At 42.5% G+C, this 24,897-nt stretch overlaps 1 protein-coding gene across 1 annotated transcript; it reads right to left on the reverse strand.

The window, feature by feature from the left end:
• cyp27a3 (cytochrome P450 family 27 subfamily A member 3) lies at positions 1-23,862 on the reverse strand. Its single transcript, XM_020457539.2, has 9 exons — positions 23,445-23,862; positions 20,663-20,853; positions 12,608-12,807; positions 11,255-11,452; positions 7,150-7,313; positions 6,696-6,862; positions 6,290-6,371; positions 5,745-5,957; positions 1-1,536 (listed from the first exon to the last, which is right to left on the reverse strand). The coding sequence occupies exons 1-9, from the start codon at positions 23,685-23,687 to the stop codon at positions 1,414-1,416; spliced, it is 1,581 nt and encodes a 526-aa protein (XP_020313128.1). The 5' UTR covers positions 23,688-23,862; the 3' UTR covers positions 1-1,413.
• Between the last annotated feature and the right edge of the window lie 1,035 nt (positions 23,863-24,897).

Here is a 24,897-nt window from a genome sequence, read left to right on the forward strand (position 1 = left end):
GTGGCTAAAAGGCTATTTTATTGTGTTACATTCATTTAGAACATCTTCAATACTGAATCAACAGCATAACTTTGTAGGTAATTATACATCTATAATATGTGCATTGTCATATAACATAAAATACATTTTAAAATCATATAACTTTAAAAAAACATACAAATTAAACTGTGTTTATTAGCAACAAATAACACAGCCTCACCTGGAGCAAGACAGTTGTTAAATTAAACTAAACCTATCTACAGAAATAAATGTTAATATAATGACAACACACTGTCAACAACAGGGTCTTACTGTGGTCTCGCTGTGTTGTGGTCCTGACGTTACACATTTGTGGGTCACTTATTAAGGCATGGGAAAGTTAAGTGAGGTAAAGTAGTACACTTAGTGACTTGTCCATTAACAAGTGCTTGGTGACAGGAAGACTTACTAACAGAGATGAAGCGGAGTTATACGCTGCCCAAAAAATGTTTGTATGGAGGCCAATCAGAGTGTCTAATTTGGTCATCAAAAAGAATAATTGCTAATTGATGCTTATTTGATTACATATACGTATCTTGATGCTTAGGTTGTTACGAATGCACTGATATAAGTGGATGCACGTGGCATGTCGGGCTACTTTGAGTTGTGCCTGTGTCATAGAGATAAATAGATAGAGGACTCATCATGGATATACGCTTTGGCAAATATTATACGCTTTAGCATGGACATTGCCTTTGAGGGCTTCCGCCATTTTAAAGTAGTCAACTGGGTGGGAATTCCTATGAGTTGGGAGTCCATGCTCCGTTGCAGCCAGCCGCGACCGGGAGACACATGGGGTGGCGCACAATTGGCCAAACGTCGTCCGGGTAAGGGTAGGGTTTTTGCCGGCAGGGATGTCCTTGTCCCATCGCGCACCAGCAACTCCTGTTGCGGGCCGGGCGCAGTGCACACTGACACAGTGCACACTGACACGGTCACCTGGCTTCCAGATTAAGTGGGCATTGTGTCAACAAGCAGTGCGACATTGGTTGGGTTGTGTTTCGGAGGACACACGGCTCTCGACCTTCGCCTCTCCCGAGTCCGTACGGGTGTTGTAGAAATGAGACAAGACTGTAACTACCAATTGGATACCACAAAATTGGGGAGAAAAAGGGGTAAAAATGTTTTTTTAAATAATCAAATAACAAAAATAAATTTATAATAGCACAGATACAAAGATGAGTCCTCTATCTATCTATTTGGCCTGTTATTCACACACATATCTGCCCTTTCATTGGCTAGAATGGCCTCACCTGATCTGGCTTCCTCCATCTTTGAGGACATTTATTTCCATTGTCACAGCGGTCACTTGTTTATCTTGTCAATATAATATACCATCTTTGATACTAATGTGGTTCATAGGGAAATTCCTTCTGCTGCCATTGGTTCCTCTTGCTACTGGACTGTTCTATTAATAAACTGCAGGTTGATTGGGGTAGCAGGGACAAGAAGGGTTCTTGTGATTGGCTTAACTGTGGCTCCGGCAGGATCTGCACGTATCTCATAGTGTTTTATCAACTGGAAGGACAGAGAGAGGAAAACATGTTGACATTAGTATGTTATTGTCCTAGTCTGAGAGAATATTAGCTATCCACGTGTTCAATAGAAAGATACATACTGTACATAATAGATAAAAGGAACAAAAACTCTTGTATTGCACAATAACCTAGAAATATGAACTCTCCTAATTGAAACATTTACAGTAAATAGATGTGAAAGTCATTGTTTTATCCTATTATTCAACTGTGTCTCTGAATCAATAAAACATATGAGAACACTATACAGGATCTTAAAGGCTGGAGGTTTGAAAGTACAACTCCTTCCTTCCAACAATCCAAGTTAAGTTAATGATTACATATTCCTTGCCGACAGACAGATTCATGGTATCACCATGTCCCCAGATGGGCTGAATCAGACCAAAGGTGAATGTCTGGTCTGCCAAAATCAAATCAAATGTATTTGTCACATACACATGGTTAGCAGATGTTAATGCGAGAGTAGCGAAATGCTTGTGCTTCTAGTTCCGACCATGCAGTAATATCTAACAAGTAATATAACTTAACAATTTCACAACAACTACCTTATACATACAAGTGTAAAGGAATGAATATAAATATGTACATAAAAATATATAAATGAGTGATGGCCGAGCGGCATAGGCAAGATGCAGTAGATGGTATAGAGTACAGTATATACATATGAGATGAGTAATGTAGGGTATGAGAACATTATATAAAGCGGCATTGTTTAAAGTGGCTAGTGATACATTTAATTACATCAAGATGGCAAGATGCAGTAGATGGTATAGCGTACAGTATATACATATGAGATGAGTAATGTAGGGTATGTAAGCATTATATAAAGTGGCTAGTGATAAATTGATTACATTAATTTTTCCATTATTAAAGAGGCTAGAGTTGAGTCAGTATGTTGGCGGCAGCCACTCAATGTTAGTGGTGGCTATTTAACAGTCTGATGGCCTTTAGATAGAAGCTGTTTTTCAGTCTCTCGGTCCCCGCTTTGATGCACCTGTACTGACCTCGCCATCTGGATGATAGCGGGGTAAACAGGTAGTGGCTCGGGTGGTTGTTGTCCTTGATGATCTTTTTGGGCTTCCTGAGACATCGGGTGGTGTAGGTGTCCTGGAGGGCTGGTAATTTGCACCCGGTGATGCGTTGTGCAGACCTCAATACCCTCTGGAGAGCCTTCCGGTTATGGGCGGAGCAGCTGCCGTACCAGGCGGTGATACAGCCCGACAGGATGCTCTCGATTGTGCATCTGTAAAAGTTTGTGAGTGTTTTTGGTGAAAAGCCGAATTTCTTCAGCCTCCTGAGGTTAAAGAGGCGCTGCTGCGTCTTCTTCACCACGCTGTCTGTGTGGGTGAACCATTTCAGTTTGTGCGTGATGTGTATGCCGAGGAACTTAAAAACTTTCCACCCTCTCCACTACTGTCCTGTCAATGTAGATAGGGGGCTGCTCCCTCTGCTGTTTCCTGAAGTCCACGATCATCTCCTTTGTTTTGTTGACATTGAGTGTGAGGTTATTTTCCTGACACTACACTCCGAGGGCCCTCACCTCCTCCCTGTAGGCCGTCTCGTCGTTGTTGGTAATCAAGCCTACCACTGTAGTGTCGTCTGCAAACTTGATGATTGAGCTGGAGGCGTGCATGGCCACGCAGTCGTGGGTGAACAGGGAGTACAGGAGAGGGCTGTGAACGCACCCTTGTGGGGACCCAGTGTTGAGGATCAGCGGGGTGGAGATGTTACCTACCCTCACCACCTGGGGGCGGCCAGTCAGGAAGTCGAGGACCCAGTTGCACAGGGCGGGGTCGAGACCCAGGGTCTCGAGCTTAATGACGAGTTTGGAGGGTACTCTGGTGTTAAATGCTGAGCTGTAATCGATGAACAGCATTCTTACATAGGTATTCCTCTTGTCCAGATGGGTTAGGGCAGTGTGCAGTGTGATGGCGATTGCGTCGTCTGTGGACCTATTGGGGTGGTAAGCAAATTGGAGTGGGTCTAGGGTGTCAGGTTGGGTGGAGGTGATATGGTCCTTGACTTGTCTCTCAAAGCACTTCATGATGACGGAAGTGAGTGCTACAGGGCGGTAGTCATTTAGCTCTGTTACCTTAGCTTTCTTGGGAACAGGAACAATGGTGGCCCTCTTGAAGCATGTGGGGACAGCAGACTGGGATAAGGATTGATTGAATATGTCTGTAAACACACCAGCCAGCTGCCATCTGGGCCTGCAGCCTTGCGAGGGTTAACACGTTTAAATGTTTTACTCACGTTGGCTGCGGTGAAGGAGAGCCCGCAGGTTTTGGTAGCAGGCTGTGTCAGTGGCACTGTATTGTCCTCAAAGCGAGCAAAAAAGTAGTTTAGTCTGTCTGGGAGCAAGGCATGGTGATCCGAGATGGGGCTGGTTTTTCTTTTGTAGTCCGTGATTAACTGTAGACCCTGCCACATACCACTTGTGTCTGAGCCATTGAATTGCGACTCCACTTTGTCTCTGTACTGACGCTTAGCTTGTTTGATTGCCTTGCGGAGGGAATAGCTACACTGTTTCTATTCGGTCATGTTTCTGGTCACCTTGCCCTGATTAAAAGCAGTGGTTCGCGCATTCAGGTTTGTGCAAATGCCGCCATCAATCCATGTTTTAATAGACGCTGTGGATACAACATCACCGATGCACTTGTTAGTAAACTCACACACCGAATCAGCATATTCGTCAATGTTGTTGTTCGCCGCAATGCGGAACATATCCCAGTCCACGTGATCGAAGCAATCTTGAAGCGTGGAATCCGATTTGTCGGACAAGCGTTGAACAGACCTGAGCGCGGGTGCTTCCTGTTTTAGTTTCTGTCAATAGGCTGGGAGCAACAAAATGGAGTCGTGGTCAGCTTTTCCGAAGGGTGGGTGGGGGAGGGCCTTATATGCGTCGCGGAAGTTAGAATAACAGTGGTCTAGGGTTTTGCCAGCCCTGGTAGCACAATCGATATGCTGATAGAATTTCTGGAGCTTTGTATTCAGATTAGCCTTGTTAAAATCCCCAGCTACAATAAGTGCAGCCTCAGGATATGTGGTTTCCAGTTTACATAGAGTCCAATGAAGTTCTTTCAGGGCCGTCGATGTGTCTGCTTGGGGGGGAATAGACACGACTGTGATTATGATTGAAGAGAATTCGCTTGGTAGATTATGCGGTCGGCATTTGATTGTGAGGAATTCTAAGCCAGGTGAACAAAAGGACTTGAGTTCCTGTATGTTGTTATGATCACACCACTTCTCGTTAATCATAAGGCATACACCCCCGCCCTTCTTCTTACCAGAGAGATGCTTGTTTCTGTCAGCGCGATGCGGGAAGAAACCAAGTGGCTGTACCGACTCAGATAGCGTGTCTCGAGTGAGCCATGTTTCCGTGAAACAAAGAACGTTACAGTCTCGGATGTCTCTCTGGAATGCTACCCTTGCTCGGATTTCATCAACCTTGTTGTCAAGAGACTGGACATATGCTCGGGAGAGGTGTGCCCGTCTACGGAGCCTGACCAGAAGACCGCTCCATCTGCCCCTTCTACGGCGCCGTTGTTTTGGGTCACCGGCTGGGATCCGATCCATTGTCCTGGGTGGTAAGCCAAACAGAGGATCCGCTTCGGGAAAGTCGTACTCCTGGTCATAATGTAAGTGAACAGACGTTGATCTTATATCCAATAGTTCCTCCCGACTGTTTGTAATAAAACCTAAGATTACCTGGGGTAACAATGTAAGAAATAACACATAAAAATACAAGATACTGCATAGTTTCCTAGGAACGCGAAGCGAGGCGGCCATCTCTGTCGGTGCCAGAAGTGCCATGTTTTCCTTCCAATGCAGAAGCTAACAGAGGAACACCACAACAAGTTGAACCAGATTCTACAAGACTGTTACTACAGACTAGAGCAACACTAACTTACTTACTCAATGTCCTGGTTTTGGGGCTAAAAAGTAGGTTAAAATTACTGTAGCTTTAACCTTTCAACCCTCTAGCGTCACTGTCAAATGAAATATGAAAATTGGTGTAGGAAATGTATTATAGCCAGAGGATGCTGTATTGACCCCTGACCATTATCAGATGCAGAAAATCTAGCTTTTTAACAAGTGGTCAGTATCCCAAGCTACTATAACAGTCCTACATAACAGAAGAATGCTGTTTGATGAAGGGTAGCTACTACAGAACAGGCCTGTAATTCTTACCCTTGAAAGGATGAGGTACATCTCTAGCTCGGCCACTCTCCGGCCCAGGCAGGCCCGGACCCCGAAACCGAAGGGCACGGAGCCGAAGGGGTGCTGGTTCTTCTTGTCTTCCCCCCGGCCCCCACGGAGCCAGCGCTCTGGCAGGAAGGCATGGGGCTCCGGAAACACTGTCTGGTCATAGGACACGGCATAGTGACACAGGTGGAACAGGGTCTGGAACAGAGAGATGGAAAGAAAGGAGGAGAGAGAAGTGATGGAGGGAGAGGACAGAAGAGAGGAGAACAGTCAAACATAGTCGCTCTCTAACTCTGATTAGTGGTATACTGTATAATTGTTTGGTGTGAGCGATATTGACAAACCAAAACTCTACCCCGGTTTTGAACTAAATAAAATATTGAATGGTGAAAGTGCATGTATATCTCTGGATAAAACTGAATATACAAGTGTGATCGGATCTCCTCTCCATACAGGTTGAAAAGAAAAGTAATTAAGTTCACCAATAGCAACCATTTCCAACAGTACAAGATGACAAAAGTAAAACTCACATTTTTGGGGAAGAGGTGGTCCCCCACGACTATCTCATTTTCCACATTGATGCGGGCATTTCCGGGTACTACTGGGTACATCCTGAGGAGGGAGTATACAAGAAAGTCACTAGGAGTAGAGTGTAGTTTGTTTCGCCTGCAGAGTTCATGCTAAAATATAGCGCTATGTGGTACATCTTCGAGAGAGAAAGGGATTTGCTCCATTTGACTAATTACCAAGAAATAAATCATTTAAAAAAACTACACATAAGCACATTGGCGTATAATGAATTTAATAACTCATTATAATTCATTATGAAGACCTCATTATGAATATAATAACTTTAATAACCCATTATTCATTTTATCAATTAGTGAATTTACTGAAAATGATCTGAGTGGGGATGACAGATGACTAACAACGTACCGTAGTGTCTCCCTGACAACAGTCTTAAGCCAGGGCATTCTGGCGATGTCATCACTAGTAGGCACCTTGTCCCCCGGGCAGACACTGATCACTTCCTGGTACAGCTTCTCCTGGATCTCTGGCTCCAGGGCCATGTGGTACAGAGACCACGAGACGGTGTTGGACGTCTGGAGCATACAAAAACAATTACAATAGGAATAGGTTGTAAGCTAATAATATTGTACGGATACTGTTATGCTACTGTTGTAACTGTACATGACGAGGGTAAGCTATGGTGGTATGTTGCAAACGTTCATTCAACAAATCACAATCTAAAGTGGTTGAAATTAAGAAAAAAAACATGCCCACCCCCCAGGCCATCACCCCTTTCCCCACCTGTTTTCACCCTACTGTGAAACAGCTCCTCACTGGTATTTTAAGACACACACACACACACACACACATCCCTCCTCACTGTGTCGACCCCAGCCAGCAGTAGCTCAGTGATGGAGCCCAGTATCTCAGTGACAGACATCTGTTCGCTGACAAGGAGGTGTGTGAGGTACTCTCCCTGCACCGGCTGGCCCAGGGAGATCCTCTCCTGGATCTCCTCCATCTTCTGACGCACCTGCTCCTCCGCTGCATGGGGAGAGAGCTGAAGTCAGAGGATATAGCAACCAGCACAAAGACAATATAAATGCTTAGGGTGAATCTCAAGTCTTTTCTCAATCCTTGTGTAGCAGATAGGGATCTGTGAAACTCACTCCTCAGCCTAAAGTGTCCCACTTGCTCTGCAGAATAGCTTGCTTTTCGATGGCGCAACTGGGTGAGATGCTTCAGGAGGGCAGTTACAGGTGATTGCAAGTGAGAGGTCCTGTGTTCAAGCCTCAGTATGAGCTGAATCATGAGAAAGTAGGACTGGCTAAACAAGCAGTGTGACATCCTTTACACTTGCAACAAGAGCGAGGAGGGCATTGGATGTTTTTCTCGGCCCTCACTTTCCTCTGATGTTCTGAGTAGGAGGCAAGGAGAGGAAACGAATAATCGAGGAAAGACCCTTGATATGGACCTCAGTCATGATGGGATGTTATTTTTGCTCATGTAGGATATCTGCCACTAGATGGCGATATACTACAATGTAATATGACAGCCTATTATTTATTTTATTTTTATTTCACCTTTATCCTGTTTGGCCCTGTCCGGGGGTGTCCTCGGATGGGTCCACAGTGTCTCCTGACCCCTCCTGTCTCAGCCTCCAGTATTTATGCTGCAGTAGTTTGTGTCGGGGGGCTAGGGTCAGTTTGTTATATCTGGAGTACTTCTCCTGTCCTATTCGGTGTCCTGTGTGAATCCAAGTGTGCGTTCTCTAATTCTCTCCTTCTCTCTTTCTTTCTCTTTCTTCACATTTGAACATCTTGGCCATGTTCTGTTATAATCTCCACCCCGCACAGCCAGAAGAGGACTGGCCACCCCACATATGCTCTCTCTAATTCTCTCTTTTTTTCTCTCTCTCGGAGGACCTGAGCCCTAGGACCATGCCCCAGGACTACCTGACATGATGACTCCTTGCTGTCCCCAGTCCATCTGACCGTGCTGCTGCTCCAGTTTCAACTGTTCTGCCTTATTATTATACGACCATGCTGGTCATTTATGAACATTTGAACATCTTGACCATGTTCTGTTATAATCTCCACCTGGCACAGCCAGAAGAGGACTGGCCACCCCACATAGCCTGGTTCCTCTCTAGGTTTCTTCCTAGGTTTTGGCCTTTCTAGGGAGTTTTTCCTAGCCACCGTGCTTCTACATCTGCATTGCTTGCTGTTTGGGGTTTTAGGCTGGGTTTCTGTACAGCACATTGAGATATCAGCTGATGTACGAAGGGCTATATAAATACATTTGATTTGATTTGATTTATTTAACCAGGTAGGCAAGTTGAGAACAAGTTCTCATTTACAATTGCGACCTGGCCAAGATAAAGCAAAGCAGTTCGACACATACAACATATAGTCAATAATACAGTATAAACAAGTCTATATACGATGTGAGCAAATGAGGTGAGATAAGGGAGGTAAAGGCAAAAAAAAAAAAGGCCATGGTGACAAAGTAAATACAATATAGCAAGTAAAACAATGGAATGGTAGATTTGCAATGGAAGAATGTGCAAAGTAGAAATAAAAATAATGGGGTGCAAAGGAGCTAAATAAATAAATAAATAATAAATAAATAAATACAGTAGGGAAAGAGGTAGAGGTTTGGGCTAAATTATAGGTGGGCTATGTACAGGTGCAGTAATCTGTGAGCTGCTCTGACAGTTGGTGCTTAAAGCTAGTGAGGGAGATAAGTGTAGTTTTTGTGGTTCGTTCCAATCATTGGCAGCAGAGAACTGGAAGGACTGGAAGGAGAGGCGGCCAAAGAAATAATTGGTTTTGGGGGTGCACCCTGAGCTCAAGTCAACAAGCCAAAGATTATCAGTGTGAACTTTGCTTAGTGGGGCAAGTCTCTAGCCAGGAGTAGTGCACCTGTTTGATTTGCTTAGAGCTGAAACACAGCCATTGAACTTTTGAAACCTCTGCTGAAACTAAAGGAGACAGTATTGTAGGGTATGTGAGGGCACTCACTCCTTTTACATGAGAAATCAAATCAAATCTTACGTCTCATGCTTTGTAAACACGGTGTAGATTAACGGTGAAATGCTTACTCACTGGTCCTTTTTCAACAGAGCAGAGTTAGAGATGAAAAGAATCATGTAAATAGTGGCACAAGGAATAAATACACAGTGAATAATGAGTAAAAATTAACATGGCTATATACAGCGAGTACCAGTACCGAGTCAATGTGTAGGGGTAGCTATGTACATTTAGGTAGGGTTAAACTTAATAGGCAACAGGATAGCCAATAGACAGTAGCAGCGGGTAGCCATTTAATTAGCTATTTAGCAGTCTTATGGCTTTGGGATATAATGCTGTTCAGGGTCATGTTTGTTCCAAAGTCAGTGCACTGGTATCGCTTGCTGTGCGATAGCATCGAGAACAGTCTATGGCTTGGTTGGCTGGAGTCTTTGACCATTTTTTTGGGCCTCCCTCAGACACCTCCTGGTATAAAGGTCCTGGATGGCAAGGAGCTTGGCCCCAGTGATGTCAACACCCTCTGTAGCGCCTTACGTTGTGGTGCCTTGCAGTTGCCGTACCGAACGGTGAAGCAGCCAGTTAAAATGCTCTCAATGGTGCAGCTGTATAACTTTCTGAGGATCACTACAGCCCTGTCGATGTGGATGGGGGTGTGCTCACCCCTCCATTGCCTGTAGTCCACGATAAGCTCCTTTGGCTTCCTGACACTGAGGAAGAGGTTGTTTTCCTGACACCACATTGCCAGGTCTCTGAACTCCTCCCTATAGGCTGCCTCATCGTTGTCGGTGATCAGTCCTACCACCATTGTGTCATCAGAAAACTTGATAATAGTGTTGGAGACGTGCGCAGCCACGCAGTCGTGGGTGAACAGGGAGTACAGGAGGGGACTACGCACACACCCCTGAGGGGCCTATTTAAAGGTTTTACTCACATCAGCTACAGAGAGCGAGATCACACAGTCATCTGGAACAGCTCATGCTCTTCTGCATGGTTCAGTGTTGCTTGCCTTGAAGCGAACATAGAAGGCATGTAGCATATCTGGTAGGCTCGCAGCTGGGTTTCCCTTTGTAATCCGTGATAGTTTGCAAGCCCCGCTACAGGCATGGTAGGATTCGATCTTAGTCCTGTATTGATGGTTTTCCTGTTTGATGACTTGTCGGAGGTGTTAGCGGGATTTCTTATAAGTGTCCGAATTAGTGTCCCGCTCCTTGAAAGAGGCTGCTCTAGTCTTTAGCTTAGTGTGGATATTGCCTGTAATCCATGGCTTCTGGTTGAGGTATGCACGCACGATCACTGTGGGGATGATGTTGTCAATGAACTTATTAATGAAGCCGGTGACTCAATGTTATTGGATAAATCCCAGAAAATGTTCCAGTTTGGGCTAGCAAAACAGTCCTGTAGCTTAGCATCCGCTTCATTGAACTTCTTCTTCCGTATTGAGCATGTCACTAGTACTTCCTGTTTGAGTAGTTGCACAGGTGACATGCTGGTAAAAATGCCATAAAGCAGATTTTAGTTTCCCTGAATTAAATTCACTGGCCACGAGAAACACTGCCTCTGAATGTGCATTTTCTTGTTTGCTTATGGCCATTTACAGCTCGTTGAGAGCGGTCTTAGTGCCAACATCGGAAAGTGTGCAATGTGTATGTTGTTGTTAATGATGTAACATAACATCAACAACATTAACACATTGTACCATTTGCATGTTTCACATGCAAAACGAGTGAGTGCCCTCCAAATATACCCTACATCCTGCCCCTCACTTGCTTGCATGTAGTAGAGGTTACTTAGGTTCATGGCTATGTGATGATGTGTTATGTTGTGAAGTTTTACTGTGTAACTTTTTAAACTATTTTCTATACGTGATGAAGAATGTGATGCAAAACTAATTTCTGTGCAATTGTGAAACATGGCATGATTCATTCTGGAAACCAAGGCTTCTGGATCACTCACCAACTTTGAAGAGGTGATCCCAGACAGCCACAAAATGTTTCCAGACGGGGAGGTAGGGCCAGGTGGACTTGGGGAAGAGAACGATGATGGGGGAGAGGCGAAACATCTCTCCTACTGAAAAAATGAACTTCTGGGTCTCTTCAGGAACCTCCTCATTCAGACAGCCCATACGGGTCTCAAACAGCACAGAACAGATCCCTGAGGACAGAGACAAACAATGGTAGCAGTTAAGTTAATTGTATATAGATTAGATTGGATATCAATAAAGTATAAATCTAAGGCATCAAATTCAATGCCGGTAGAGAAATTCGCAGGTATTTACTTAAAAAGTGCATGGTAAAAGGGTAATTACACAATTAGAACCTATGAATTACTGGTTTGTTTCTTTAGGACCATGTCATGAGTATGATGACATTATGTGAGGTTAAAGGGTACATTACAGCATCAGGATGGTAGTTTACAGAGTGTATGACGGTGATGATATCACATCATACAATCGCGATATGCGAGCAAAGACCATAGTACGGATCGAGAACAGGGGTGTCAAAATCATTCCATGGAGGGCCAAGTGTCTGAGGGTTTTTGTGTTTTCCTTTCAATTAATTCCTAGACAACCATGTGAGGGGATTTCTTCAATAATTAATTACCTTAATTAATCAATCAAGTACAAGGGAGGAGAAGAAACCCACAGACACTCTGCCCTCCATGGAATGAGTTTGACTCGTGATCTAGAACATCCAGATAGACATTTTTCATCACTACTGCCCTTGGCCAACTGAATACGCTGTCCTTCAAAATTATATTAAGAACTGCCTACCCAACAAGGTAGTCAAACAATCAGCTACTCAGTATCTACCCAACTTCCAAGGCTAAAGATCACTGTGCAATTACTTCAAGGTCATCACTTTCTAACAGATATAGCTGTCCACAACCCTCACAATGCACCTTGTCCTTTCACATTCACACGTTTCTCCCAATTCCCAGAAAACAGATACCAAAGACACAGAAACACTTGTACCTGTGCCAGAACGTAATGTCAAAATGACATAATTATAAGATCATGATGAAGACAGCTTTTTAAACTTCATGAAGCAGATATCAGTTCCGCGATTGTTCTAAGATTTTCCTTTCTAATGACTAGACCAGGGGTATTCAAATCTTACCCTACGAGGTCTGGACTACTACTTCTGGTTTTCTGTTCAACCATATAAATAATTGCATCCACTTGGTGTCCCAGGTCCCTGATTAGAACAGAATATTTTTTTTAAGCAGTGGAACTGGCTTAGAGGTCCAGATTTGAATCTTATGGGGACTAGAACATTATTACAGACAGTCATTTCCTCTGTTAATAACCTTCAAAGGCGAACTTGTAGAGTTCTCCAGCCAGATCGTTCACCATGACCCCTTCTCCCGTGGTCTCCCTGAGCCATGCCACCTTTTCTATGAAGTCTGTTACCACGTCATTGATGGCGTTGGTGTAGGCGGAGACATGCTTGGGCTTCAGCATCCGCGGGTTCAGGATACTCCTGATCCGCTGCCACTGAGCACCCATCCTGTAGTATAGACACAAACAGAATCATGCTTTAACATGGAGAAGAGATGTACTGTATAGGAATTTGAAACAAAGAAGAACTGTTTCAGAGAGAATATGCAAAACACCCCCATAGGTAGGCAAACCCTCTCATGTGTGCTGTTTTCCATTGCAACTGAGCTCCATTTCCATTTAATCTAACATTTCTACCTTAGACAACTTGTTATGTACAGAGGTAGGATCTTAATTTGATCACTCTTTTGTTGCCTAGAATTTTCCACACCACAGGAAATGCAGATTTGTGATTTAGATACATTCACTGAAAACCAACACTTTATGCCAACTTGTTATTCCAGCTTGTTGTGCCAACTTGTGACAGAGTGATGTACCACTGACATAGTGGGGCAAAAAAGTATTTAGTCAGCCACCAATTGTGCAAGTTCTCCCACTTAAAAAGATGAGAGGCCTGTAATTTTCATAATAGGTACACTTCAACTATGACAGACAAAATGAGGGAAAAAAATCCAGAAAAATCACATTGTAGGATTTTTTATGAATTTATTTGCAAATTATGGTGGAAAATAAGTATTTGGTCAATAACAAAAGTTTATCTCAATACTTTGTTATATTCCCTTTGTTGGCAATGACAGAGGTCAAACGTTTTCTGTAAGTCTTCACAAGGTTTTCACACACTGTTGCTGGTATTTTGGCCCATTCCTCCATGCAGATCTCCTCTAGAGCAGTGATGTTTTGGGGCTGTTGCTGGGCAACACAGACTTTCAACTCCCTCCAAAGATTTTCTATGGGGTTGAGATCTGGAGACTGGCTAGGCCACTCCAGGACCTTGAAATGCTTCTTACGAAGCCACTCCTTCGTTGCCCAGGCGGGTGTGTTTGGGATCATTGTCATGCTGAAAGACCCAGCCACGTTTCATCTTCAATGCCCTTGCTGATGGAAGGAGGTTTTCACTCAAAATCTCACGATACATGGCCCCATTCATTCTTTCCTTTACACGGATCAGTCATCCTGGTCCCTTTGCAGAAAAACAGCCCCAAAGCATGATGTTTCCACCCCCATGCTTCACAGTAGGTATGGTGTTCTTTGGATGCAACTCAGCATTCTTTGTCCTCCAAACACGACGAGTTGAGTTTTTACCAAAAAGTTATATTTTGGTTTCATCTGACCATATGACATTCTCCCAATCTTCTTCTGGATCATCCAAATGCTCTCTAGCAAACTTCAGACGGCCCTGGACATGTACTGGCTTAAGCAGGGGGACACGTCTTGCACTGCAGGATTTGAGTCCCTGGCGGCGTAGTGTGTTACTGATGGTAGGCTTTGTTACTTTGGTCCCAGCTCTCTGCAGGTCATTCACTAGGTCCCCCCGTGTGGTTCTGGGATTTTTGCTCACCATTCTTGTGATCATTTTGACCCCACGGGGTGAGATCTTGCGTGGAGCCCCAGATCGAGGGAGATTATCAGTGGACTTGTATGTCTTCCATTTCCTAATAATTGCTCCCACAGTTGATTTTTTTCAAACCAAGCTGCTTACCTATTGCAGATTCAGTCTTCCCAGCCTGGTGCAGGTCTACAATTTTGTTTCTGGTGTCCTTTGACAGCTCTTTGGTCTTGGCCATAGTGGAGTTTGGAGTGTGACTGTTTGAGGTTGTGGACAGGTGTCTTTTATAGTGATAACAAGTTCAAACAGGTGCCATTAATACAGGTAACGAGTGGAGGACAGAGGAGCCTCTTAAAGAAGAAGTTACAGGTCTGTGAGAGCCAGAAATCTTGCTTGTTTGTAAGTGACCAAATACTTATTTTCCACCATAATTTGCAAATACATTCATAAAAAAATCCTACAATGTGATTTTCTGGATTTTTCTCATTTTGTCTGTCATAGTTTAAGTGTACCTATGATGAAAATTACAGGCCTCTCATCTTTTTAAGTGGGAGAACTTGCACAATTGGTGGCTGACTAAATACTTTTTTGCCCCACTATTGTTGTGTGCAAAAAGTGACACAATCGATTTGTGCTGGATGTGTCAATGGGTTCGTACATGCATAATCTATGACCAGAATAACTATTTTTACCTCATTTAGCCACAAAATACCTAGTTTGAAAGCAACTGTTTTTCTGACAACAGTGCTGCGCCATTCTCCTAAAATGTGGTCCCACGTGGGCCAGCCCCTAGCAATTTGAGTCGTAGCCATTCGGGTGACAACTAGCAAGATGCACACACAGCAGAGCGGGAGAGAGAGCAATGTCATTGTGCGCATATCTGCACATATGTGATGTAGTACGCTATTTTTCGGGGACGACTTTTGGCTTGTGAGCGCTGCTTTCAGAACTACTGGCTAAAAAGTATTCAAAAGCACCAGAAAATCTCTTTAACATATCCCCCAGATGCACCACAATCCTTTGCTAGTACAACACTGGTTCAAGCACGACATGATGGATCATGCTGAGGTTTTATGTCCTAGGTTTTGTGTTTCATGTATAGTCTGGCTCATCTAGGCTCTGTATATGCAGCCCATGGTTCAAGTGTTTGTGCTTGTCAAATTCTTGCACATGTTCCTACTACTACACTGATATTTCACTGTGGTGTTGGGACAAGCAACACAGGAATAACTACATACCAGTGGAGTGACATTCATACTCCACAAGACTTGTAACCAGAAGACTCTTCCCAGTCCCTATAACCAAAACAAATTCAAGGCAACACACAGTAATGTATGTGATAGCATGATAGCATTAAACTCCTTGCAATCTCAAATGACTCAAGCAAGCAGCCAAAGCAGCAACTTTTGCTTTAAAAAACAAGTAAAACAGCACAACGCCTCTGACCTAAATAGCTTGTAGCACCTCCCTCTTGAGAATATCTGGCATTTGGGCTGAAGTTCAAGATAAGGTGTGCCCTTGGCATTAGGATATTAGGGCTTGCTCAGAGAAAGTAATTGTAAACAAAGCCTCAGTAGAGTAAGGATTTCAGTCATGCTCCCTATGACATGATAGTCTGCTCAGCTCACTGACTAGCTGATGTCTTGAGAATCTCTCAGGTTGTTTAAAGAACATTGGTGCAGTGACATTAGGATTTCAGGGCCTGCCTCAGTAGATCAACGTATTGTTGATGTATGGAATGTTAGGCTGAAGGGTATGAAGTGTGTATTCTTATTTTACATTTAGGTAACTAGTTCTGTCCTTGAGTTGTTACCTACAGTGCATTTGGAAAGTATTCAGACCCCTTGACTTTATCCACATTTTGTTACGATACAGCCTTATTCTATTTTCTGTTTTAAATGGTTTTTTTTCCCTCAATCTACACATAATACCCCATAATGACAAAACGAAAACAAGATTTTAGAAACGTTAGCAAATGTATTGAAAATAAAAACTGCCAAAAACATTTACATACAGTTGAAGTGGGAAGTTTACATACACCTTAGCCAAATACATTTAAACTCTGTTACACAATTTCTGACATTTAATCCTAGAAAAAATAATAGTGGAGAGAATGATTTATTTCAGCTTTTCCCAGTGGGTCAGAAGTTTACATACACTCAATTAGTATTTTGTAGCATTGCCTTCAAATTGTTTAACTTGAGTCAAACATTTCGGGTAGCCTTCCACAAACTTCCCACAATAAGTTGGGTGAATTTTGGCCCATTCCTCCTGACAGAGCTGGTGTAACTGAGTCAAGTTTGTTGGCCTCCTTGCTCGCACACGCTTTTTTAGTTCTGCCCACAAATTTTCTATGGGATTGAGCTTTGTGATGGCCACTCCATTACCTTGACTTTGTTGTCCTTAAGCCATTTTGCCACAACTTTGGAAGTATGCTTGGGGTCAATGTCCATTTGGAAGATCCATTTGCAACCAAGCTTTAACTTCCTGACTGATGTCTTGAGATGTTGCTTCAATAGAGCAACATAATTGTCCTGCCTCATGATACCATCTATTTCATGAAGTGCATTAGTAGTTGCAAACCGTAGTCTGGCTTTATAATGGTGGTGTTGGAGCAGTGGTTTCATCCTTGCAGAGCGGCCTTTCAGGTTATGTCGATATAGGACTCGTTTTACTGTGGATATGGATACTTTTGTACCTGTTTCCCCCAGTATCTTCACAAGGTCCTTTGCTGTTGTTCTGGGATTGATTTGCACTTTTCGCACCAAAGTACGCTAATCTCTAGGAGACAGAACACGTCTCCTTCCTGAGTGGTATGACAGCTGCGTGGTCCCATGGTGTTTATACTCGTGTACAATTGTTTGTACAGATGAACGTGGTACCTTCAGGCACTTGGAAATTGCTCCCAAGGATGAACCAGATTTCTTTTGATTTTCCCATGATGTCAAGCAAAGAGGCACTGAGTTTGAAGGTAGGCCTTGAAATACATCCATAGGTACACCTCCAATTGGCTCAAATAATGTAAATTAGCCTATCAGAAGCTTCTAAAACCATGACATCATTTTCTGGAATTTTCCAAGTTGTTTAAAGGCACAGACAACTTAGTGTACAGTGGGGCAAAAAAGTATTTATTCAGCCACCAATTGTGCAAGTTCTCCCACTTAAAAAGATGAGAGAGGCCTGTAATTTTCATCATAGGTACACTTCAACTATGACAGACAAAATGAGAATTTAAAAATCCAGAAAATCACATTGTAGGATTTTTAATGAATTTATTTGCAAATTATGGTGGAAAATAAACTTTTGTTATTGACCAAATACTTATCTCAATACTTTGTTATATACCCTTTGTTGCCAATGAAAGAGGTCAAACGTTTTCTGTAAGTCTTCACAAGGTTTTCACACACTGTTGCTGGTATTTTGGCCCATTCCTCCATGCAGATCTCCTCTAGAGCAGTGATGTTTTGCGGCTGTTGCTGGGTAACACGGACTTTAAACTCCCTCCGAAAAATGTTCTATGGGGTTGAGATCTGGAGACTGGCTAGGCCACTCCAGGACCTTGAAATGCTTCTTACGAAGCCACTCCTTCAATGCCAGGGCGGTGTGTTTGGGATCATTGTCATGCTGAAAGACCCAGCCACGTTTCATCTTCAATGCCCTTGCTGGTGGAAGGAGGTTTTCGCTGAAAATCTCACGATACATGGCCCCATTCATTCTTTCCGTTACACAGATCAGTCCCTTTGCAGAAAAACAGCCCCAAAGCATGATGTTTCCACCCCCATGCTTCACAGTAGGTATGGTGTTCTTTGGATGCAACTCAGCATTCTTTGTCCTCCAAACACAACGAGTTGAGCTTTTACCAAAAAGTTATATTTTGGTTTCATATGACATTCTCCCAATCTTCTTCTGCATCATCCTAATGCTCTCTAGCAAACTTCAGACGACCCTGGACATGTACTGGCTTAAGCAGGGGGACACGTCTGGCACTGCAGGATTTGAGTCCCTGGCGGCGTAGTGTGTTACTGATGGTAGGCTTTGTTACTTTGGTCCCAGCTCTCTGCAGGTCATTCACTAGGTCCCCCCGTATGGTTCTGGGATTTTTGCTCACCGTTCTTGTGATAATTTTGACCCCACGGGGTGAGATCTTGCGTGGAGCCCCAGATCGAGGGAGATCATCAGTGGTCTTGTATGTCTTCCATTTCCTAATAATTGCTCCCACAGTTGATTTCTTCAAACCAAGCTGCTTACCTATTGCATATTCAGTCTTCCCAGCCTGGTGCAGGTCTACAATTTTGTTTCTGGTGTCCTTTGACAGCTCTTTGGTCTTGGCCATAGTGGAGTTTGGAGTGTGACTGTTTGAGGTTGTGGACAGGTGTCTTTTATACTGATAACAAGTTCAAACAAGGGCCATTAATACAGGTAACGAGTGGAGGACAGAGGAGCCTCTTAAAGAAGAAGTTACAGGTCTGTGAGAGCCAGAAATCTTGCTTGTTTATAGGTGATCAAATACTTATTTTCCACCATAATTTGCAAATAAATTCATAAAAAATCCTACAATGTGATTTTCTGGATTTTCTTTCTCATTTTGTCTGTCATAGTTGAAGTGTACCTATGATGAAAATTACAGGCCTCTCATCTTTTTAAGTGGGAGAACTTGCACAATTGGTGGCTGACCCGCCCCCCTTTTGGAAAAGACGGCCTACAGGGAGGAGGTGAGGGCCAGGAAAATAACCTCACACTCAATGTCAACAACACATCACAGACAAACTGAATTGGTCCACTCACACAGACAGCATCGTGAAGAAGGCGCAGCAGCGCCTCTTCAACCTCAGGAGGCTGAAGAAATTCGGCTTGTCACCAAAAGCACTCACAGACTTCTACAGATGCACAATCGAGAGCATCCTGGCGGGCTGTATCACCGCCTGGTACGGCAACTGCTCCGCCCTCAACCGTAAGGCTCTCCAGAGGGTAGTGAGGTCTGCACAACGCTTCACCGGGGGCAAACTACCTGCCCTCCAGGACACCTACACCACCCGATGTTACAGGAAGGCCATAAAGATCATCAAGGACATCAACCACCCGAGCCACTGCCTGTTCACCCCGCTATCATCCAGAAGCCCAGGTCAGTACAGGTGCATCAAAGCTGGGACCGAGAGACTGAAAAACAGCTTCTATCTCAAGGCCATCAGACTGTTAAACAGCCACCACTAACATTGAGTGGCTGCTGCCAACACACTGACACTGACTCAACCCCAGCCACTTTAATAATGGGAATTGATGGGAAATTATGTAAATATATCACTAGCCACTTTAAACAATGCTACCTTATATAATGTTTACATACCCTACATTAATCATCTCATATGCATACGTATATACTGTACTCTATATCATCGACTGCATCCTTATGTAATACATGTATCACTAGCCACTTTAACTATGCCACTTTGTTTACATACTCATCTCATATGTATATACTGTACTCGATTTCAGCTACTGTATCTTGCCTATGCTGCTCTGTACCATCACTCATTCATATATCCTTATGTACATATTCTTTATCCCCTTACACTGTGTATAAGACAGTAGTTTTGGAATTGTTAGTTAGATTACTTGTTGGTTATTACTGCATTGTCGGAACTAGAAGCACAAGCATTTCGCTACACTCGCATTAACATCTGCTAACCATGTGTATGTGACAAATAAAATTTGATTTGATTTGATAAATACTTTTTTTGCCCCACTGTATGTAAACTTCTGACCCACTGGAATTGTGATTCAGTGAATTATAAATTAAATAATCTGTCTGTAAACAATTGTTGGAAAAATTACTTGCGTCATGCACAAAGTAGATGTCCTAACCGACTTGCTAAAACTATAGTTTGTTAACAAGAAATTTGTTGAGTGGTTGAAAAACTAGTTCTAATGACTCCAACCTAAGAGTATGTAAACTTCCCACTTCACTGTAAATGTAGGAAAGCATGTATAAAAAAGTATGTAGTTCTGTCCTTGTCTATTAATGTTATGTATTATGTCATGTTTTATATTTTGTTTGGACCCCAGGAAGAGTAGCTGAAGCTTTATGGGATCGTAATAAAATACTAAATATCCTGTCTGTACAATGACATTAGCCTGATCCTAGATTGTACTGTATAGCCAGCTCCGACACTCTTAAAACAAAGAGTTCCAAAATGGTTCTTCTGCAGTCCCCATGGGAGAACCCTTATTGGTTCCAGGTAGAACCTCTGTGGAAAGGGTTCTACATGGAACCAAAAGCATTCTACATGGAACCTAAAAGGGTTCTTCAAAGGATTCTCCTATTGGGACAGCCAAATAACTTTTTGGTTCTAGATAACACCTTTTTCTCTAAGAGTGTATGGCCCTCGTCATACCATAGGAGTTGGCACGGCCGCACAAACAGATCTGGGATCAGAATACAATGAAAGGGTCTGGGACTGGGTTTCCACTGTCTACTCACTCTGTGAGGGGCCCATAGGCGTGGTTCCTCAGCTCGCGGTAACTCCTCCAGTGGGGCATGTCCGTGCGGGTGGGATGGCGGCCCTCCTGTCTCAATACCTGCTCAATCAGCTCAGCACTGGCCACGTTCACTATCACCAAGGGCCCGTACTTTGACTTCCACAGAGGGCCATAGATCTTGCTGTGTTCAATCTGGGGGAGAGGGGAGAAGAGCACAATTGCAGTGTGAGGTCTACAGTAAATGCAAAACAATTTTATGGAATGGTTTTGATAAATGAGTGCATGCATGGCACTTCTGGAAAGTACAGAAAGACATAATTGTCCAAGATGTGAAGATGATAGGTTGAAAAAAGTATAACTGCACATTGTTTAGTCCAATAGAGGCCTTGGTCACATTGTGCTAACTTTTTTATGATGTTTACCTAGCAAAAAACACAGTTCAGATTGTTCAGACTGGTCGAAACATACATACATATCATTACATTACATACATACATACTTCAGGAATCCCATGCATGGCTTTCTACAGTGTGGCAGGAATAATGTGATACAGTGCCTTCAGAAAGTATTCACACCTCTTGACTTTTTCTACATTTTGTTGTGTTACAGCCTTAATTGAAAAATGATTAAATTGAGATGTTGTGTCACTGGCCTACACACTATAACCAATAATGTCAAAGTGGAATTATGTTTTCAGAATTTTTTACAAAATAATTAAAAATGAAAAGCTGAAAATTCAAACCTTGTTATGGCAAGGCTAAATTAGTTCAGGAGTAAAAATGTGCTTAACAAGTCACATAATAAGTTGCATTGACTGTGTTTAACATTATTTTTTGAATGACTACCTTATGACTAACTTAAATTTTAAAAAGCAGACATTGAATATCCCTTTGAGTATGGTGAAGTTATTAATTACACTTTGGATGGTGCATCAATACACCCAGTCACTAGAAAGATAATCGCGTCCTTCCTAACTCAGTTGCCGGAGAGGAAAGAAACCACTTAGGAATTTCACAATGAGGCCAATGGTGACTTTAAAACGATTACAGAGTTTAATGGCTGTGATAGAAGAAACTGAGGATGGATCAACAACATTGTAGTTGCTCCACAATACTAACCACAATACTAACCTGTACAGAATAAAAGTATTCCAAAACATACATTCTGTTTGCAACAAAGGCACAAAAGTAAAACTGCAAAGAATGTAGCAAAGAAATTTGCTTAATGTCCAGAATGTCATCGGCAAGGACTATTACGTTTTTTTAGGATAAAAATAAATGGAATAGAGCGAAGCACAGGCAAAATCCTAAAGGAAAACTTGGTTTAGTCTGCTTTCTAATAGACACTGGGAGACAAATTCACCTTTCAGCAGGACAATAACCTAAAACACAAGGCCAAATATACACTGGATTTGCTTACCAAGACAACATTGAAAGTGGCATAGTTACAGTTGAAAATGGCAAGACTTGAAAATGGCTGTCTAGCAATGATCAACAACCAATTTAAAAGAACTTGAATAATGGGTTTTTTCTTGTGCAAATATTGTACAATCCAGGTGTGCAAAGCTCTTAGAGATTTACCCAGAAAACTCACAGCTGTAATCGCTGCCAAAGATGATTCAAACATGTTTTGACCCAGGGGTGTGAATAATTATGTAAATTAGATATGTATGTATTTCATTTCCATAAAATTTGCAAATATGTCTTTTTTTTTATCTCATGAAATATTGCAATTAAGGAACTTCAGAAATCAGTGATTTGGATAACATTTTGGGCATATTCTTAGAACAATTTGGTGAATAATTTAACATCTTTATACAGTATATCTGACACATCCGGGTTATTTGGCTGGGTATTCTATATCACGGTGAACATTTATGATTTTATTGGGCATTATACAATTATATTTCATACAGGTATGGTCATGGGAAATTGATCCAATAAGACTCCATTAAATTGTTTGGCGGCCATATTAGAAAAAGGCTTCTCATGGATTAATGCATGAATCCTGTGGTGGCCCTGTACCTACAAATCTTTTTAAAACACTATTCTAGCTGTGCGAGTGCAATTTGGTGCTTCTATCACTAAACTTACAATCCATGAACGTAGCTCTCCCACTACATGGAATTCTATGGCTAAACTTCCAATTTTCTACGGTCAAATTACTGCACAACATGGGCTATTTTTAAACAATAGTTGTAGGTGGTGCTTTGAAAGTTGTTTTAATTATATATAATTTGAAAGGTAATTTCATGACCGTTCAGAACCACTTGTCAAACAAATTTTTAAATGTATCAGGGTTTCTTTTTTAAAGCAATTTATACGGGCACATCTGATATGTACCCTAGAGGTCAAAGGTCAAAGTATATTGACCTGAACATTGCGAAAATATGCCTAATGGATAGCTGTGGATCTAAGCTTTCCAATTATATATGATTAAACTGTATACATGACAAATAACTTGTTGTATACTGACAATGTTTGCCAATGGATAAAATACATATTGGAAAATGTTATGGGATGGAGGGAGGGAGGGATGGATGGAGGGATGAAAGCAATCAAACAAAGCTGCCATTGCTACACTGCTATCACACATTTTCTAACTCTATGGACAAAGAGCTTCAAGAAAATCATTATAAAACATCGTCACACCACCCCAAATCAACCTGACCGAACCCCTGGCACATGGACTAGGAGATTAGACATAATAATACGCAACCGGTGTGGTATAACACTAGCAGCTAGGTTTCGCAATGCACTGTAATGACACTGTACAGCACTTACTTGCATTTGATGTGTTGTTTGAAAATACCCTTTCCCGAAAAGCCAATATAAAGATCTCAGAAAACTAGGCCCATCCAAATCATCCATAGTTTTCTGCTTATTGTTGTCCCCCACGATAGTGGTAGAGGCATCGCGCCGCCTGTCACTAATGTAGGTTAACGTCGGTGTCACTCTTTTAATCCCGTTCCTATTCTCCTGTGTACAAACACGCAGTCCGATCTGTAATAAAGATCTGCTAAACATGTTGACGCATAAATTGTCCTTCCGACTGCTGGAAAGTGTAGTCTGTTATTCTTATCCGTACGACTGAGCTCTCTCCTGCCTATTATAATGGCCACTTGTTTTTATCTACTGAGAGCGCAGCCAGCCATCCAACTGCCACTATTGTCCTAGTTTTTCAGAACGCTAATGAACTTTGATACCGTTTATTGTCGGCTATCCATGTGATCTCATCTTTACTGCCAGAGGAAACCTTTCCATACAGTCCAAGGTTACAGTCAGTGTCTAGAGCTCTATAAATCATCAATGCAGAGGTAGAACAAAGCACAATAATGTTTTTTCACATCTCCCATTTTTATGAAATCGATGATTGTGAAAAAATATTTAACTGCAAAAGTGGTTAAATTGATATACTGTGACATCTCACACCCTCCACCCTAAACTCATATAATCCAATATCAGAAGCTCTGATATTTCTAACATTTGTAATACAAGTAGTCAATACACAAACAAACAGCGTTAGGGTATCTTAATGCATCTTGGAAATATAGACCAGTAAACACAGAGATACAAACATGACAATACTTATATAAGTGTGCCCTTTGTTCACCATGGTGCTGTCGATTATTGTTAGTATGTCCGTTGGTGTGTGTGTGATACCTGTGCTGTGTGTTTTGGGCAGATTTGGGTCTTTCCCGCCCCCCTTTCGGAAAAGCTGACCACGACTCCATTTAGTTGATCCCTGCCTACAGACAGAAACTAAAACAAGAGGCTCCCACGCTGAGGTATGTCCAACGCTGGTCCGACCAAGCTGACTCCACACTCCAAGACTGCTTCCATCACGTGGACTGGGATATGTTTCGTATTGCATCAGATAACAACACGAATGTTAATAAATGACCAGCATGGTCGTATAATAATAAGGCAGAACAGTTGAAACTGGAGCAGCAGCACGGCCAGGTGGACTGGGGACAGCAAGGAGTCATCATGTCAGGTAATCCTGGGGCATGGTCCTCCGAGAGAGAGAAAAAAAAGAGAGAATTAGAGAGAGCATATGTGGGGTGGCCAGTCCTCTTCTGGCTGTGCCGGGTGGAGATTAAAACAGAACATGGCCAAGATGTTCAAATGTTCATAAATGATCAGCATGTTCGAATAATAAGAAGGCAGAACAGTTGAAACTGGAGCAGCAGCACGGCCAGGTGGACTGGGGACAGCAAGGAGTCATCATGTCAGG

Source organism: Oncorhynchus kisutch, linkage group LG2, assembly GCF_002021735.2.
Source record: "Oncorhynchus kisutch isolate 150728-3 linkage group LG2, Okis_V2, whole genome shotgun sequence".
NCBI classification, from domain to species: Eukaryota; Metazoa; Chordata; class Actinopteri; order Salmoniformes; family Salmonidae; genus Oncorhynchus; species Oncorhynchus kisutch.